Raw genomic sequence first — 17,290 nt, 5'->3', positions numbered from 1 at the left:
CCCCCAACTCCAACTTCCTGTCTTTGCCTCCCTATGAGGATTCCAGAGGGTTATTAGCTGAGTATTCACTGGGTGTCATAAAACAAGAGAACTTAGAGATCTGCTGGAGCATTTGTAAAAGGATAGTAGAGAGTGGGAACAAAAATGAAATACCTTGCTGTGGTTACTGGATGACTTTTTGTAATATCCATCTTGGAAAAGGTAGGAGGGCCTTACAGGTTTGGTAGTAACTTTCAGAAAAAGGTTCTTGTCATGGAGATCCATAAATCTTAAAGCACAAATTTCATCACCCAAGGGTACTCCAACCAGAGTTGAACACATATGCACTCCCCAGTTCTTTTCCCTCCTCTCATGGCTGCACTATTGAGGCATTAAATAATATTGTTCCAGATGTTAATGAATATCCGACTGTGCCCCATGACCACCACTGGCTATATATTTACTAGAGTGGGGCTTAGTTCATCAGAGCTCCTCAGATGTACACAAATACTCACTACTCACCATTTGGGACTAGTTCTTTTAAAAATAATTGTACCTACCTGTGCAAATAATTGTACCTGATAATCAACAACTGAGATAAAAGAACAAGAGTCTGAAACTACTGGAAGAGCTCTGTCTATCCATTCCTTTACTTTGCCTTAGATACTAAAAGTCAATTGGATCTGTTCATGAAACCCTCTATTCAAGGCAGGAAACCCAGGGTTAATGAGCACCACCAAGCAGACTGAGAGACCTGCCTGCCCTGGAAGTGCAGAGGGGCCCAACATTCCCCTCTTGCATATGTCCTTCTTCTTGCCTTAAAATTCCATTACCTAGTAGCCCTCCTAGATTTATTACCTGCAGTCTGAGGTTAGGAATACCGAACCACTGCACAACCCAAGCTTTAATGGCAAAAATGACATTTGTCCAACTGTCCCTTTTACTGACAGCCTCTACTTCCTTGGGGCCACCCAATACCAGCTTTCAGACCAAGCCATGGCATAGACCAAAGCTGACAAAAAAGCTGCCCCTATAGGCCTATTTCCTCACATTAATTCTCACAACCTTGAATGATAAGATTAGACAAGTTAACCTCTAAGAGTGCCATGTTTCCTTATGACTGTCAACTCCATTGGGATTCAAGAACAGCTGGGGGCCTATCGACTACTTCTGTCATGCCCCTAGGAAGTATAGCAGGATGTACTCAGTGCTGATGTACTCAGTACTCAGGGCTGGTCCAGTCCACATCCAGTCCAACCTTCTTATTTAACCAAAAAAGAAACTGAGAGACAAGAGACAGGAAGTGACTTGCTCAAGCTCAGAGGAAGCAAGTAACAGGGAACCAGGCTCTGAATCCAAATTCCATATTCTTTGGACCACAGACACCAGACAAATGGATCCACCAGAGATAGCAAGGTGGCAGGGTGGACTTACTAGCTCTGTGACCAAGTGTGACCAAGTCACTCAAGTCTCTCCTAACCACAATTTCTTCATCTGTAAAACTGGGTTAATAAAAGAAGCTAACTCACAGGACTGCTATGAGGATCAAACAAGAGGTGCAATTCAAACATTTTGCAAACTTTAAAGCCCTAATGGAAATGTTGGGTATTATTGCAGAAAGCACAGACTGTACCTGATTGGAGCAACTTCCCAAACACACAACCAAGCACACACAACTACCCCAGATGGTGCTCACGCTATCCGATAGTTTAACAGGTGTGGGGAATGGGAATGAGAGATGCAAAGGCATTTCTGAGACCTACATTGCCATCTCCTCAACTGCGATACTTTCTCAAAAGCCTTCTTTCTGCTTGGACCCACCTTCTATTCTCTCACCCTTACCAGATGTTCAACAATGGTTTTACGTACAGATACCTCAAGGCTCAACTTGTGTTTCCTAAATGAAAAAAAACTAAGAATAGGGGATCCCAAAGCTGACCGTAAGATTAGTGACTATTCTATGCATGAGAATAAAGAGCAGAAGTGCCACCAGCAAGAACACTTACAGAAACTAAGCTTCAACACCAAAGTAGAAAAACTCGATTCTCACACCCAGTGATGTGTAAATTCTTCCTTCCTGCACTCATCTAATGGTGAGGACTTAGTTAATTGCAAATAGCCTACTGCTACATACAGTTCCTACTGCCAGGCCTTTAGATGGATGTTGCCACTTGGAATGGCTCCCCAAGCCCTCAGTGCATCCTGGTCATTCACTCTCCTAGATGCCCAGGCTAGAATATAACACTTCCAGTGGAACTCTGAAACCCTCAAGTTTCCTTTTCAGCTGTACTCCAGCTCCACTTGGTGCCCTGGAAAGAGTCTCAGGGAACATCAAGGAACTACTGGAAGAAACAGATGAAGTTAGCAGGAAAGAAGCAATGCTTTAAAAAAACCCAAAAAAACAACACATGCAAACATGCAAAACAACAAGGACCCAGCAATGAAGACAACTTGGAGGTGAAAAGGGTAACTAACTCTTGCCTTCCACTCCCCCCACACCCCCCTCAATCATTTCTGCAAGTTAAAACCAAGATAATGACACTGGGTGGGGGACCAATTTGGAGGACTGAGCAGCCAAACCAAAATTAGCTCCCAGCCAAGAGCTGGCTTGGCCTCACCATTCGGGGAAGGAAGCTGGAAAAGTCATGAAAGATTCTTTAGTAAACTAAGAAATAAGGCTGCAGGAACGTTTCAACTGAAGGTGACCCTTCTAGGAAAATATTTTTTAAAATAATAAAAATAACATAAAGTCCTCAAACAGCCTCTTTCTTAAAGAAAATGACCTGAAAGTTCTCGTGGGAGTGAAGCGGAGGGGGAGAGGGAAACAGAAAGCCTTGCTTTCTCTCTGAGACTACCTTTCTCAAATAGCTGCCTTTTTTAAAGGTCTTTTCTCATAAAAGGAATGATGCAATTTCCTGTCTTGTCCCAATGTTTCCTGTTAACTTACAAGGTGAAAGTTATCACCCTATATTAAACCACTGTCCTAAATGCAACACAAAGTCCCTTTCCCCACCTATGTGCCCAGCACAGACACCCACCCCCCAATAACTCCTCCCCACCCCCACCCCCAATGGGGTCTGAGACCATTTGTTAGATTTCTAACAAGGGGCTGGTTAAAAACACCTACTCCTGTTTCTACCACACAAATATGCAGCAGGGGGAAAAAAGCCTTTACTACTAACTACTAATCACTGTCCCAGGAACATTCTGCTACTGGCTCACATACTCTCAATGGGAAAACAGAAGAGGTTAGAAGTGGGAGAAAAATCACCCAAGATTTAGGTAGAAATGAAGTGGCCAAAGACTTTTTTTTAATCTCTTCAGTGTGCTAACTAAATTGAGAGCTGTGCCTCAGTTGTCAATAATACCTTCAAGCTGAAAATAAGCTAGAAAGGAAGCTACTTTGTGACAGTAGGCAGGCAGCCAGACTAGTGTGTTGGTCATTCAATCCAGAAAGAAAGGAGAAAGGGAAAGATGGTCTTGCCAGAGATGACCTCCTAACAGCCTGTTACATTAATGATATTCACCCGGCCAACAAAGGTCACAAGGTAAGGAGGTGACAGAAGGGACCAGAGGTTCATCTTCTGAAGACCTGGAGCCCCCAAGGGATGACCTCTGGGCCCTTGCTCTATCAAGAAAGAAAGAGGAGCGGATCTCACCCAATTTGGGAACCACCCTGACTCTGGGACTTTGGAAGATAAGCCTTCTATTAACCTTAGTTAATGGTCAATAGAGGGCCATCGTCATTGTTGCATTGGCTGGGATAGCAGTGACCTTAAAAACCAGACTGGGCAGACAGGGGGGAGGGAAATACATAGAGATCAAAACAAAATCTTCCCCTGGCAAAAAAAAAAGTTAGGTTAGAAAAATAAATGCAAGAGAACTTTCCTACTTCTAATGTCTGTTCTGCATATATCTGAAATCCCCTAAGAACACACAACTACCCTGGCTCCTACCTTAAGAAGCCACTCTAAGGAAAAATCCAACAAAGAAATCATTTTATGTCTTCCTCACCTCCCTCACAAGGGCAGGTTAATGAATCTCCTCTGAAAGACTATTGCTGTTCACATTGTCTCCACTGAGGTTAAATGATCATACTTGATGATTTTTAAAAGAAATTATTCAGCATAGAAACACTACCAAAAACCCCACCGATTTCCATTTTCCTTCTTCCCCCTTCCCCAACAGTGCTGGTGAATTCTGGGATTCTGACTGTTTTCAGAGATTGCTCTTTAAGAAGCCCACCCTGCCTCCGAAAGAACTCTGCCAAGAAAAAGGCCTGTGAGGAGGAGGAGGAGTTAGAATGAGCTATCAGAGGCCAAAAGCTACACAGAAACCTGGCTCTGGCCCAGTATCTCCCCCACTTCACTGGCCTGGCTACATTCTGCCTCAGTCAGATGATGTGTGAGGAGAACTGTGATGCTTCTAGTCTGGCCTGGCAGCTGGGTTTGCTCTAGACTCTTCAGATTCTGTCTGTCATATGGCTATTAACCCCTGAAAGTCCAAGCCTGCTGAAGGTACACCTAGGGGAGAGTCTAATAGCCAAGTCCGTACCAGGAGAAAGGGCCAAGTGCAATTTAGGCATCAACAGGTTAACAAAGAAAAGGCCAAACTGTGTTAGTCACCTCTTGCTGGATTTTCTTTATTTGTTCAAAGGAGGGGTCTGGCTGGCCTAGGAGATCTCTAAAGTCCCTGTCAGTTCTAAATTTATAATGAGAACCCTCAAATGCACCCAACTCATCTACTCTAACCCCAAAAGTTTGTCTAGATACAATTTGTCCTCAGTGAAATAACAACCTGTCTCCAATTCTAGAGAACGGCTTACATCTCAGTTGTCTAGGCCAACTCCATTCCAAATTATATTTTCACATGCAGTTTAAAATTTCCTGTGATTAGAGGGGATAGGGTGGAAGAAAGCAGAAAGGGACCTGAGTATTTCTGTTTGAGCCCCAGGTTCCTAGGGTTAATGGAGTCCAGACAAGAGAGCACCTTCCTTGTGAACTATTTTCAGTCCTGTGTGTGTACATGTTCACATATATGAAAAAATGTGTTTTCACATATGTGCACTCATATATGTGTGTGTATATGCATGTATTTATCTTAAAGGTGCTCCTCTTGAGTTGACACAGACCACTAGCAGGCCTCAAAGGCCTGATGATACATTCCTGTCACTTACACTATAAAATGAAATGCCAGTCAGCCAGACTTTGGGACTTTTGTTTCAAAAGATGAATTGAGGGGGAAGGTATATGTTCCATTAAAGAAGTGAGGATATTGCCCAGTCTGTGAGGAAACCTGATTGCAGAAGTTCTCAACCCAATTCACTAATGATACCTGTTACTATTCAAAATTGGAGGTCCTCAATGTCTACCTCTTCCATGTCCTTAAAAATCCAAAAAGATTTGTCATCCAGCTAACATAGATTTATGATCTTTATAAATTTAACACTAAAGTGATCCCCAAGTAGAAACAAAGGTTTCTGATCACTGCCTAGCCTCAAAATCTTGGCAATTTGAATAGGGGTCAGTCATACCAGTTCCCAAAGTTGAACTGAGGAATATACCTAGAATTCTTCAATTAAGAGGTCCCCATTTAACCATCCCCAGATCAAAGGACAGTAAATTAATTAATTGCTTGTAGTTATATATAACTTTAAGTGGTTACAAAAAATGCCTTCTTCCTAACAATCTTATGGATATAGGCTAAGCTAATGTTAGCATGGGAACTTATTAGCTTAAGTCCCTTCTGACACAGGTGGATGCAGACAAGTCCATTTTGAACACACTGTTCCTTAATTAACAGTGATACAAGTGAGGGCTCCCAGAGAAAAGTCTTTTCATTCCCTGACCACTGAATTTAATGAAGCAGCTTCCTGTGGATTCCAAGGCCCTCCCTCATAAGATGAGGCTTCTATAACTGAGCCAAACTCCTAACTTTTCCAATGAATAAGGAGAATGTTCTCTGGAGTTTCCTGACTTTTTGAAAGATGACCCATTCCCACTGAGAGATGAGACCTACCTATACAGATTAGCTTACACCACTAGAACAAATTTCAGGACCAAAATCCCACACACCCCCTTAAAAAAATCCCTTTAAAATTTAAGAATCTTAGAAGAGAAACTGACCCTTCTATAACAATCTACCTATCCATTTTGCAGAGGAAGGATAACTCAAACTTCTCTGATGAACCCTTTTTGTGGGTGGCAAGTGCCATGTGTGTGCATTCCTCCTATGTACCTGCATAACCTGAGTGATCTTTCTGTCTAAAAAAATCTGTCAAAAATGAAGACCAACTTCCAGAATGGATTAATGCATTAAAACAAAAAAAGTCTCCTTTTGGTAACTTGCTTCCCTTTTTGCAATAATGGGTATGCTGATGACTGTAATTTGGGAAATGAAAGAAAAAAACTCAAAGTGAGAGAAAAGAAGAGAATTTTACTTTGAGGAATCTCAAGATAATCACTATTTTTGAAGAGAACCACCATGAGGGCTGAACTGAATGAGGTCCTACATGTGGGAAGGACCTTAGTAATAAATGCTATGGTTCTTCCAAATTATCAGGATATTTGAAATACAATAGACAGGAGCCCTTCTCCTGGAAGCATTACCTTTTTAAAGAATCACATTCATACAGAACGAAATGGCAACAGCATTGACTGGCAGGTCAATGTGGGCATGGGACTGTTTCTTTGTGAAGACCTCCCAAAGGCATTTCATTTTCACATTCAGCTCTCCACAAGCCTCCCACCCACCCCCTTCCTTCTCCTTCTCCCTTTGCCAAAAGAATCAAGGCCCTGGCTCCTGCCTCCCCGACCTTCCTCCCACCCTGAACTGAGCCCCATTCATTAAGCCTGCTCACGCCTAGGCCAGGAAGGAAAACAGAGCACAAGGCATGTGAAAGAGACAGTCAGATTGGTTATTTCAAGGGTGAGGGAGGTGGAGAAGAACACTTGCAGACAACTTTTTACTGCCCTCCCCTCCCTACAAAGCAGTCAACTTCTCCATTAAAACACCCCTCTCCACCCCCACCCCACATCCTTAAGATTCTAGGAGACATTATAACCAGGCTACTTTCCTCATCATCTGCAGAGAAGACACACCCTGCCCAGTTGGAATGGAAAGACAAACTTCTTAAAAGGAGGAGAGGTTTGGGGTTTTTCTATTTGAAAGCACTCAAAGCCCTGGAGATGGGCCATTCAAACAATCTTTTTGATGAGTTCTGACTACTACAGTTTGTGAAGCTGCTTTCCCCATCCCTCTCCCCCTTTTTAACCCAGTAAGACCCATCTAGAAAGCAGTTTCTACATCCCCACTAGCAGGGTAATTTTCCTCCCTCCCTCCCTCCCAAACTGAGAGGTTACTCTTGCAGTTGTCCTGACAATACACCTAATTAATGCTCTATCTCCCTGAATAAAGAAGAAAGGTGGGTCTGAGTTGGAACTTTGAAGCCTTGGGAATCAGTCAATCAAGACCTAAAATTCAAAACAAGCTCTCTTTCATGTGGAAGCCCTTAGCTTTTTCCTTTGCTTTAAAATCCCCCAAACCCCTGGCCCATCCCCCTTCTAAAACCCACAACTCTGGTATCAGCTCCTCATTAAACTAAATGGCTGCAATTACCTTCTCTGAGAAGGGGGAAAAAGTGGTTAATGATTGTTTAAAAAAAAGTTTCTTTTCAGGGTTAGAGAAATCCTTTGGGAACAAAAAGTGCACCAAACCCTCAGAGAACTGGGATTGCCATGGGGAGGGGGGGGGAGAAGGGGAGAAGAGATGGAAAATATTTGCTGCCACTTTTTAAAGATTAAGCAACCCTAGAGAGCCCCCTTATTAAGAAGGCACTCAACCAGCCAGTTGTGTCATTTCCTGTATCGAGGGGGGCCCCCTCCTCCCCCTACCCCCACCCTTTCCTTCAACAGACTAGACAGACAAGATGTTATCAATAACACAAACCTCTCGAAGAGCACCCTTTCAAAAGCTACTACTTACTTCCTTTGCTTATTTCATGTGGTCCTAGGGAACAGGGCCTCCTCCCTGCATATTTCATGATTTTAAAAACAAAAATTATCTAACAACATCCTTACTTACTATGCTACCTTTTTTTTCTCCTGGTTCTTTCTCCCTCATCAGCCTTCCTTTTGTCTCTGGGATCGCTCTCCAGAATTCAAAGGCAGAGAAGACTCACAAGTTGGATTTTTCTTCCTTCTCTCAATCCCCAGGTAACCTACTACTCTTCTCCAATCCCTTTCTCCCCTTCCCCACCCCTTTTTATACTTCAGTACTCATTAGTGCCCTCTGAGTAAACAATGCACTCCCCTCTCAAATCGGTCAGGATATATATTACAGGGAAATAAAAACAAACAAGGGTCTCCTGAAAGACAGCCACATCAACTGCTGTACCTGAAATGGGGACTTGGGGAAAGCGGGAGAGATGCTGTGGAGTGAGTGAAGTAGACACCCTTATACCCCAATCCTGCCCTAGGGCAAAAAATGGAGGATAACCAAGCAACAAATTCTGGTCAGAAGGACAGACTGACTTAAAAGGGGAAGGGGCCTTCAGGATACACTAAGTGGATTTTAACTTTCCACACTCATCTTATATAACCGAGATTCCCTTAAGAAGGAGAAAGGGCTCTCAGAATAGAAAGGCCTGGCAATGCTGATTAGCCTAGCACTTGCTAGCTCTTAAGATAACCAGTTAATGACCTATTATTGTCCTCTTCATTTAATCTTTTCTTTTTTTTAAGAACCTTAGAGAAAGAGCTTTACCTAAAAATCGCTTGTAGAAAAAGCTAAAGAAACTGGCACCACACATCCAGTGCCTGCTATGACTTTTTCCTCATCAATATATAGAGAGAGATGCAGATATCATATATATTCCATCTCCATTCCACTGTCACTCATATACTTGGGACCAAGCAGCACAGAAATTATTTCTAATCCAGTAGCTTTCAAGAGGGTACCAGTTCAACAACCCCCCATTACCCTATTGGGTTAAACACTCCAAATTCCAGACCACCAGGCAAAATACTTCAAAGCGACCAGCCTCTCTAGCGCATTTGCCAAAAGCAAGTCCTTTGCCCCCACCATCTTTCTGGACCTGTATTTCAGAATTTTCTCCCCTTACTCCTTTCACTCAGCACAGTAAAGGGGGTGGCCTACAGAAAACCAACTATTTCACCTTAATCAGACCTCTAAAAGTACCACAGCAGTAATAGCTGGGCCTCAATTTGGTAGGGTAAGGAACATCTATGACAGAAGGGGGAGCCCCAAATCTCTAATTACTGGCTTCAAAATAAACCAACACCTAATAGGAGTCACTGGAGAACCCCAACGTGGGGCCTCAGTTTACAGTATCTGTAGAACTGGCCCAATGACCTAATGATAAAACCCCCCCTCTAGCAACAGGGGGCATAAACAGCTACCAAGTATCCATCCATCCAGCTAACACACTTAAACATAAAATAACCACAAGTCAGACTAGGAATCAAAAGGCCATCACATTTGTCTATTTTTTCCCAAGTGAGTCAGGAAATAGCTGGGTAAATAAGGTAACAAGTCTTACCTGAAAGCCCCCCAGGGGCCAGATAATTAGTTCCCCCTGTTTCAGTGGAGGAAGGCACAGCATCTGGACACTCTGCTGCATCAGGAGTGGTAGGAAGACAGTTGTAAAAAGAAAAAAGAAAGAATTATTTTTTGTTAAGCATACACTCAAACAGTGTTAAAGAGAGACCATACATTCCAAACTGTTTACTCCAGGAAATGATGCTGCTTATCACTAATTGTCTGCTCCAGGATTGCTGTACATCATGAGACGGACCACATTAGTTTGTCACCCCTGTCTGGGCTCCATGCTACCCAGTTAATCATTAGTCAAGTCATGCAAAATTATAGACTGGCTGGAATGTCTTTTATTACAAGTTCTCCATTGAAGAAATCAAGTCGGCCATCTTTCCTTCTGGGACCAAGGTCAAAGGCAGTTTAGATGGCTTTCCCCTGGGTATATACTGCTACCCAAACCATTTCCAAGCTATGTCTAAACATTAAGTCTCCTCCAAGGGAAAACACTAGGCTACTGTACAGAGTTGGTCTCTGCTCTTGTGCCCAACCCAAAGCTTGCTGGATTGGAACTTCCTGCTCACTAGCTTTGCTGTTTAATTTGTCTTCCTTCTACCTTCCTGGGGCCCCAGCTTACAATATCTATTGAATGGACTATAGCCCATTTGAGCTTTGGATAATCTGGAAGAAGTACTTCAGAAGACTAGAAAAGTGGTTGGATTCAACTTTTCTCAATTCCTTATCGACAAAGAAAAGAGAAAAAGGGCTTATTTTCAAAATCTCTATACTATGGATGCTGCCAAGCCCAACTCATATCTAATCTTCTTGGTGAAGCCTTCCTTGGTCTCCCCCCATCCCTTTTAGCTTCATAATATTTTATTCAAGTCTGTCTCGGCAATTTTGTTTAATACAACTTATCTACCCAGCTAGATTGTAAACCTTTCATGCTTCTATGTATCCCAAATGCCCAATGCTAACACATTCCATAAACCTTCCATGTTAATGATGATGCCAAATCTACCTACACTTTAGGAGAATCTTAGGCAAAGATTCCTCCATCCTCAAAGAAGCACATATTCATTAATAAGTGCCAGCTATGTGAGCTAGGGACTGGAATACAAATGCAAAAATTAGTCACTGATCTCAAAGAACTGTCCCCTCCTCACTCCCCAAGAAAAAGAAGGTAACCACATGTAACACACAAAGGTGCAAATCAATGATGAGACCCAGCCATTCTTGGTCCCAGGGCTCCCACCCCTGTATGAGGTATGATGATATTCCCAACTTGTAGTGCAGACCTCTAGCTAACAAGTATGGTATGAATATGCAAAAGCTAACCTCCATGCTCTGCCCAAGGGCTGGCAGCACCTTGCTTAGTTAGCAAGGCTAACTGAGAATCCTCCATACTAGGAACTGGGCTTTCCTAAGGCTGGCCTTTTTGATAAATATATTGTCTTGAGTTTAAACTACCTCTAGACTAGGAAGGCTACACCCTCCTTCCTCTCTGGCTCCAATCCCCCCCTCTACTATCCAGGGCTATCACAGGACTGTAGCAGTCTCCTCCTAGCTCACAAGAATCCTCTCCTAAAAAGCAGGGGAATGGGAGGGGGGGGGGGGGAGGAGAGAAGAATGTGTGTGTAATCTCATTTTATCAGGGTAAAGTATAACTGGTAACAGGAATATACAGTTTAACAGGATACACTTAATCAAATGGAAAACAATAGAGGAGACAGGAAATGAAGTTACTTGTGAAATACTGTATACCCTACACTTTCTAAATGCCTTTGGTGGAGAGTTTACTATGTTCCAAAGAGACAAGCTCTTTAACCCTTTCCTCTACATACTCCTCCCTCCACCAAAGCCTGTCCCCAAAATCAAGTCTAGAAACTGAGAAAACTCCCCATTTCATAGTCTTTTCTTACTACATGGTATGATGTGCACTACAGGCAAACCTGGACCCCCAAGCACTTCACCCACCAGGGTGTCAACCATGTCTTAGATCAAAGGTAACCTGGCCCTACACTGGCAAACCACAAGGCTTTTTATGAAATAATATTTTGCACTTAGGTAGCACCTTTGATCTCCGGAAGAGATTTACAAACATTAATTAGTTCTCCCTACCACCCTGTGAAATAGCCAAGTATACCTGGTTTGACACACACCTTGAAGTAAACTGAGGCCACAGTGACTAGCCCAAAGGGCCACCCAGTGAGTCAGGGCTACAGCTCAGCTCTCCAGGCTTCCCACCCCATGGCTCTCTTCATCTGGCTAATCAAACCAAACATGTCCCAATCTCTTTCCTTATATATCAGAGGATTACAGGTCCAGAGCTTCAACTAGTTACCTTGCGGCTCAATTGTTCAGTCATGTTCACCCCAACATAAGTTTTCTTGGTAAAGATACCGGAGTGTTTGGCCATTTCCTTCTCCAGTGGATTAAGGCAAACTGAAGTTAAGTGACCTGCCCAGAATCACACAACTGGTGAGTATCTGAGGCCATACTGGAACCCAGGTCTTCCGGCCTGCAGGCCCAGGACTCTTATCTAATGAGCCATCTAGCTATCTTAAGTCTTCCCCTACCTCTTTCCATTTTGCAGATAGGAAACTAAGGCCCAGGGAAGTTAAATAATTTGCCAAACTTGAAGGATTCTGATCCAGCACCAGTCATTCTACCACGGAGTGGTGATACCATAGAGGGTTAGCCTCTAAAATCTCATCCCAAATGGAGTTCACATCTTGGGGTGTTCAAAGGCAAGTCTCCAAGGAGAAGCACTGACTTGACCTTGCCTATTATTCAACTCAAGACCATGGCCCCCAAAGCACAATGAAGGTCTTTGTCACGCCTACCTTCAAAACAATCAATATTTATCAAGCAACATGTATATAAGAGGCTGTGAGGAAAACAGAAGTCATTTCCTTCCACGTGCCTCAACAGATCCTTGGAAATGCCCTGACCTCTCAGGTCAGAGGTCTTCCTCTAGAAGCCAACAGGTCACAAAAGAAAACAGATTGGAGTTGAAGGAGTCTAGTAACGAGCCCCCCGGACCCCAAAGGGTATCAAGGTAGAAACAATGATGTCTTTTCAATAAGACTTTCAAAATCCTAATGAGAGAAGCACACGTCAGCAGAGTTTTCTCACAAAATGTTTTGGGAGGCCTGAAGGAAAAGTCTAAAGCAGTGCTGGGAACAGAAATCTTCAAGTTGCCTACAGGTCTATGCAGCATGGACCCAAACGAGCTAACCAGGGAAGTCCAGAGAGGGATGTGATGTTACCACATGAGCTCTTCCCTGCCTCGTCTGTGATAGGATTCTTCTGATCTGAGAGGATGCCCCGAAGCATTAAAACCAAAGGGACCCTTGGCAATCATCTGTTCTACTTTGAGGGGGAGGAGCAGTGCCTGGGGAGAAACCTGACAATTTCTGGTAAGAAAACTCATTCTCCCAAAGCAGATGAACAACTCTTTCCAAACTTATTCTTAGAGTTTCCCAAAACATGGAGAGATTAAGTGACTACTTGCTCACACAGACTGCCACTAAATATCAGAAGGAGAACCTGCCAGGATCTCTATCCATAAGACTTATGCCTCTCCCAACTCTAATTTTACAGACAAGAAAACTGAGGCTGGGAAAGACCAACGACAGACACAAAGCCAGTTAATAACAAGAGCTGGGACTAAGTACCAAGACCACCAATTCAATTCTCCCTCCTTTCTCTTCTGCTACAAGTTTGAAGCTCATTCCCCTACGAACCAAAGATTAGCAATGAGGACAAAGAAAGTGTTCTAGTGTCTCCACCGAAACAAAAATGGCACCCATCAATACTTCCCAATTCACATGCCTCTGCCTCCACCCCCAATCCTATCCTTTCGGTCCTTCAGAATTCCATTAAAGATGAAACAAAAGGCAAGAGTCAACTTGAGCTCTCTAGATAGATATAGGATACACACCTGTGACCCTTAGTCCCATGTCATAAACGTTGTCATGCTTAGCAACTGAAGCAGTCTATTAACTCAGTTCTCTCTAGGTGGATGTGTCCAACATTCCTTATATCCTTACGACAGGCAGCCACCTAAGTTCAAATCCAGCCTCTGATACTTAACTGGCTGTGTGTGACCTTAGGGAAATCATTAACCTGTCTCAAAGCCTCAGTTTCTTCTTAAAATGGGGTATAACAAAACCTTGCTTCCCAAGATTGTGGTGACGATCAACTGAGAAAGCAAACATGGTATAAACTCTAATGTGCTATATGGGACCATGGGCCAGTGATGATGCCCTAACACAGGCCAGAAAACTAGGTATCAACAGAAGCTGCTCTGTGCTCTAGAAATCATGAACTGCAGTTGATTATGTTTTAACTATAGCAATAAAATGGCTTTCCCTAGCCTTGATGCCTATAGCTCTTCCAAAGAAATGCCTGTCTGCCTGTCTTACCCAGAGCCCCAACCCTCCCCCCACCTCCAATATCCTCTTCCCAAGCCTGAGTCTCCAGGGTAGGGACTCTCTTAGTTGTTAAACTGGTTATGATTTTAATAGTTTTCCATTATAAAACCATGTTCCTCGCTCTCACCTAGTAATCTAAGACAAACAAATTCAACCTAGGGCTTAGAAACTTAAGAATGTGGGAGAATGAAATTCCCAGGTCAAAGAGACTCAGAAATATACAAGGTGTTGATGAAACTCAGGGACAGCACAGAGCAGGCCAATTATTCCCCTCCCCTTCAGTCTCTGTGTCCCTTCACTCACTCCCCCAGAACTGTCAGTAAAAGGTCAGTGCAGTCCCAGACCAGTAAGCCTTTTTAATGACCATTTATAATGACAGACCCTTTCATCTAGGGTTTCCTCTCCTCATTGTCATTGCCCCCAAATTCTTAGGGGAACAAGTACCCTCTCTCTCACACACACTTTTTCCCTTTTTCTGTATAAAACTTTTTGGGTGAGTAACCAGTTGTTTTTGAGTTTCCGATTGGCAGGGTTGATTATTTCCTATTGGCTGGTCCAGAGAACCTTTTCCCCCTTTCGAAGTAGCCCATTCATGTTCTTGTGGCTTGTCTGTTTACACACATTTTGCTACCTAAGGTCAACACTTGCAAATGAATAAATGTATCACTCCACTAACTGAAAATGAGGTACTGGCATAGCAAATTGGATGCTTAAATCTTGTTAAAAGATTTATCCTAGTCTCTTCGGAGGATGCCTACATACATGCAGTCAATCACTCCCCTTTCTTAAAGGTTTACGCTGGCAGCTGGCCTGCCTTCCTTAGAAGCTTCAAGATGTTAGTTTGTCCTACAAAACTGGAGGGAGACACACTGGGGTCAAGGGGTGATGCTAGATATTATTAATTAAAAAATAGCAAACCTCATAATCCCAAGAAAAAGCAAGAGTGGAATAAGTTACCCAAGTGTCCATAAACCCAATCTAAGAAGGAAATAATAATCTAAGCTAGCAGGAAACTTTAGAGACAACACTGAATGTGAGGATTTTTTATGTTTTTGTTTAAAGGACCCCTTTGGCAATCTTAGAAGCTTAGAAATCCCTCCTCAGAATAATGCTTTTAAGGGCCTAAAATCTGTAAGGCAACAATGAAAACCAATTCCAATTCTACTGAAGTACACTTAGAATTATTTTTGAAAACAAGTTTCTGGACTACAGATAAACAATCACTGATCGCTAGATCTAGTCCTCTTTTGACAGATGAGGAGACTAAGGCTTAGAGGGTGAAGTCACTAGCCCAAGGTCATGTATTAAGTATGGGGTATTTGAGAATCCCAGTGTGTTAACAGAAGTCCAGAGCTTTTCTTGAATACGTATAAAGCAGTCTGGTAACCTTCTTTGGCAAGTTAAGAGACTGGTGAATTTCAGTTTACACTTTAAGAACACAGTGCTCTAAGTTATCTCCTCATTAATGACCATTTATCTGGTATTCTGTAAATCGAAAGCAAAATATCACATGCATTGTTGGCCATTTATTAGAGGGGAGGGAGGAACGCCTCTCTAACTTGAGGGAGATGGGGAGGAGGAGGCCCAACCTGTGGAATCTGGGCTTCAGGAACACTGTTCATTAAAGTATTTTCATTCATGACTCCACCTCAGCAAAACTTTTAATTAGGAGAAGTTCCATCAGACAAAACGCATGATGTAGTGGAGCTGTTTTAATTCCAAAAGGTTAAAAGATGCTCCGAGGACACTAGGAGAGCTCTGGGGAGGCTTGCTTACCCACCTGCCCCACCTCTGCCCCTCTTCAGGTCTAACATGCCTCTTTTTCTCATATCACATGTTTGGTCAAGTAAAAGCTTGAAAAATTCCAACACTGGGACACAGGCACAAAGACAACTTGTGCTACAATCAATACTTTTAGCCAATTAATCTTTCGAGAGATATAAAGTGGCTCCATGAAACCAGGACTCCTCCCTGATGTTATCCACCATTCTTATTTCCCCTGCACTTCTTTCTTTCCTTCTACAATGCTGGTCCTACTTATCAACACAGGGCCAAGCCTGCTGCCAACCAGAAGTTTATACAGACAACCGCAACAGAGCCGGTGCCAGCCTCAAATGGGCTTCTGCCCTGGCATCCTGCCACTCAATTATAAAGCAACAGGCATGCAGAACAAGGCTGAGAAACTTTTATGGCCCCCACTAAGAATTCTTAAGGAAGCATGGGAGAAGGCTGACTTACAGGTGACTAGGGATAGGAAGTAACACAGGGAAAAGGGGAAGGATTTGTGGTTGCTGTTTTCCTAAAAACTCAAATGTACTACAAATCACCTTTTTTAACCTTAGAAAATAACATTCTCTCTGGCCACTAGGTTACCAACCTAGATCCATCAAAATGAAAAAAGTGCTGGAATTTGTAAAAGTTCCCCACTCCACGCCCTTACTCTTTGGGCACTGGGATTTTAGAAATTTTTGAATTCTTCTAAAATTCTTCTAAAAACCAGTTATCTCTTGACTCCCTTGACATTTTTCTGGTACCCATCACAGCCTATGCATTTTAAAACTGGTAGGGCACAGAGGGCAAAAACACTTAAAAGGAACAAAATATTTTAAAGCATTTCTAATATAAGCCTGAAAAAAAAGGCCCCTTAGCCCTAACAAAGTTACTGGGAAAAACCCCCAAAAAACGAGGAGCACATTCTATATTTAATAAGCATAACGACTCCCTGCTGCTTTTACTACACACCCGACTTAACCATTCTATTCCTAAACACACTCGAAGTACTTTAAAATCATCTACTCACCAGTTGGTTTGAGAAAATCCATTGGGTATCTGGAGTAGGGAGGAGGGGGAGACTCTGGAATTGAAAAAGTAAAGAGAAAATAAGGCAGAGCCATGAGAAAAAGAGATAGAAACTTGTGATAACAGTGGCATTCTTTTAGCAAAACTGTTTGTCTTAGCTCTGGGGGTTGGAGGCAGGGCCGGGAGGCGGCGATTGCCTTGATATTTTGCTGTCAGATAAACAAAAGAGGCCGCCTGGCGCCAGACTCGCTGCTATCTGCTACTCTGACTGTCTGATCCGGTCTCCCTGGCTCAGCTGAAACACTCCAGCTCTGGAAATCACCACGGATTCAGGCTGCTGGATAATCCTCCCGAGCAGCACGTAGAACATTTCACAGAAAAGAGGGAAAGAAAGAAAATCCCCCTTCACTCCCAACCCTCCCCATAACCCCACACTCATCTCCTCCTCTAACCACACACCCAAACATAATGAAAAAAGGAGAAAAGTCCTATCGATCTGCCTGCCACCAGCTGATTTCTAT

At 43.0% G+C, this 17,290-nt stretch overlaps 1 protein-coding gene across 2 annotated transcripts in view; it reads right to left on the bottom strand.

Moving 5' to 3' along the window:
• SMAD7 (SMAD family member 7) overlaps positions 1–17,290 on the bottom strand; it is a 34,587-nt gene that overhangs the window by 13,632 nt on the left and 3,665 nt on the right. Inside the window, exons 2-3 of one of the 2 annotated variants that reach the window (XM_072605144.1) lie at positions 16,771–16,824; positions 9,539–9,610 (exon numbers count right to left, since the gene is read on the bottom strand). In XM_072605144.1, coding sequence (XP_072461245.1) covers positions 9,539–9,610; positions 16,771–16,824 — 126 coding nt within the window. Of the gene's footprint in view, positions 1–9,538; positions 9,614–16,770; positions 16,825–17,290 lie in introns of both variants that reach the window. The other variant, XM_072605143.1, reaches the window with a different exon arrangement.

This window comes from Notamacropus eugenii, chromosome 4 (assembly GCF_028372415.1).
Source record: "Notamacropus eugenii isolate mMacEug1 chromosome 4, mMacEug1.pri_v2, whole genome shotgun sequence".
Taxonomy (NCBI): Eukaryota; Metazoa; Chordata; class Mammalia; order Diprotodontia; family Macropodidae; genus Notamacropus; species Notamacropus eugenii.
This window is presented reverse-complemented; position numbering and strand designations above follow the sequence as displayed.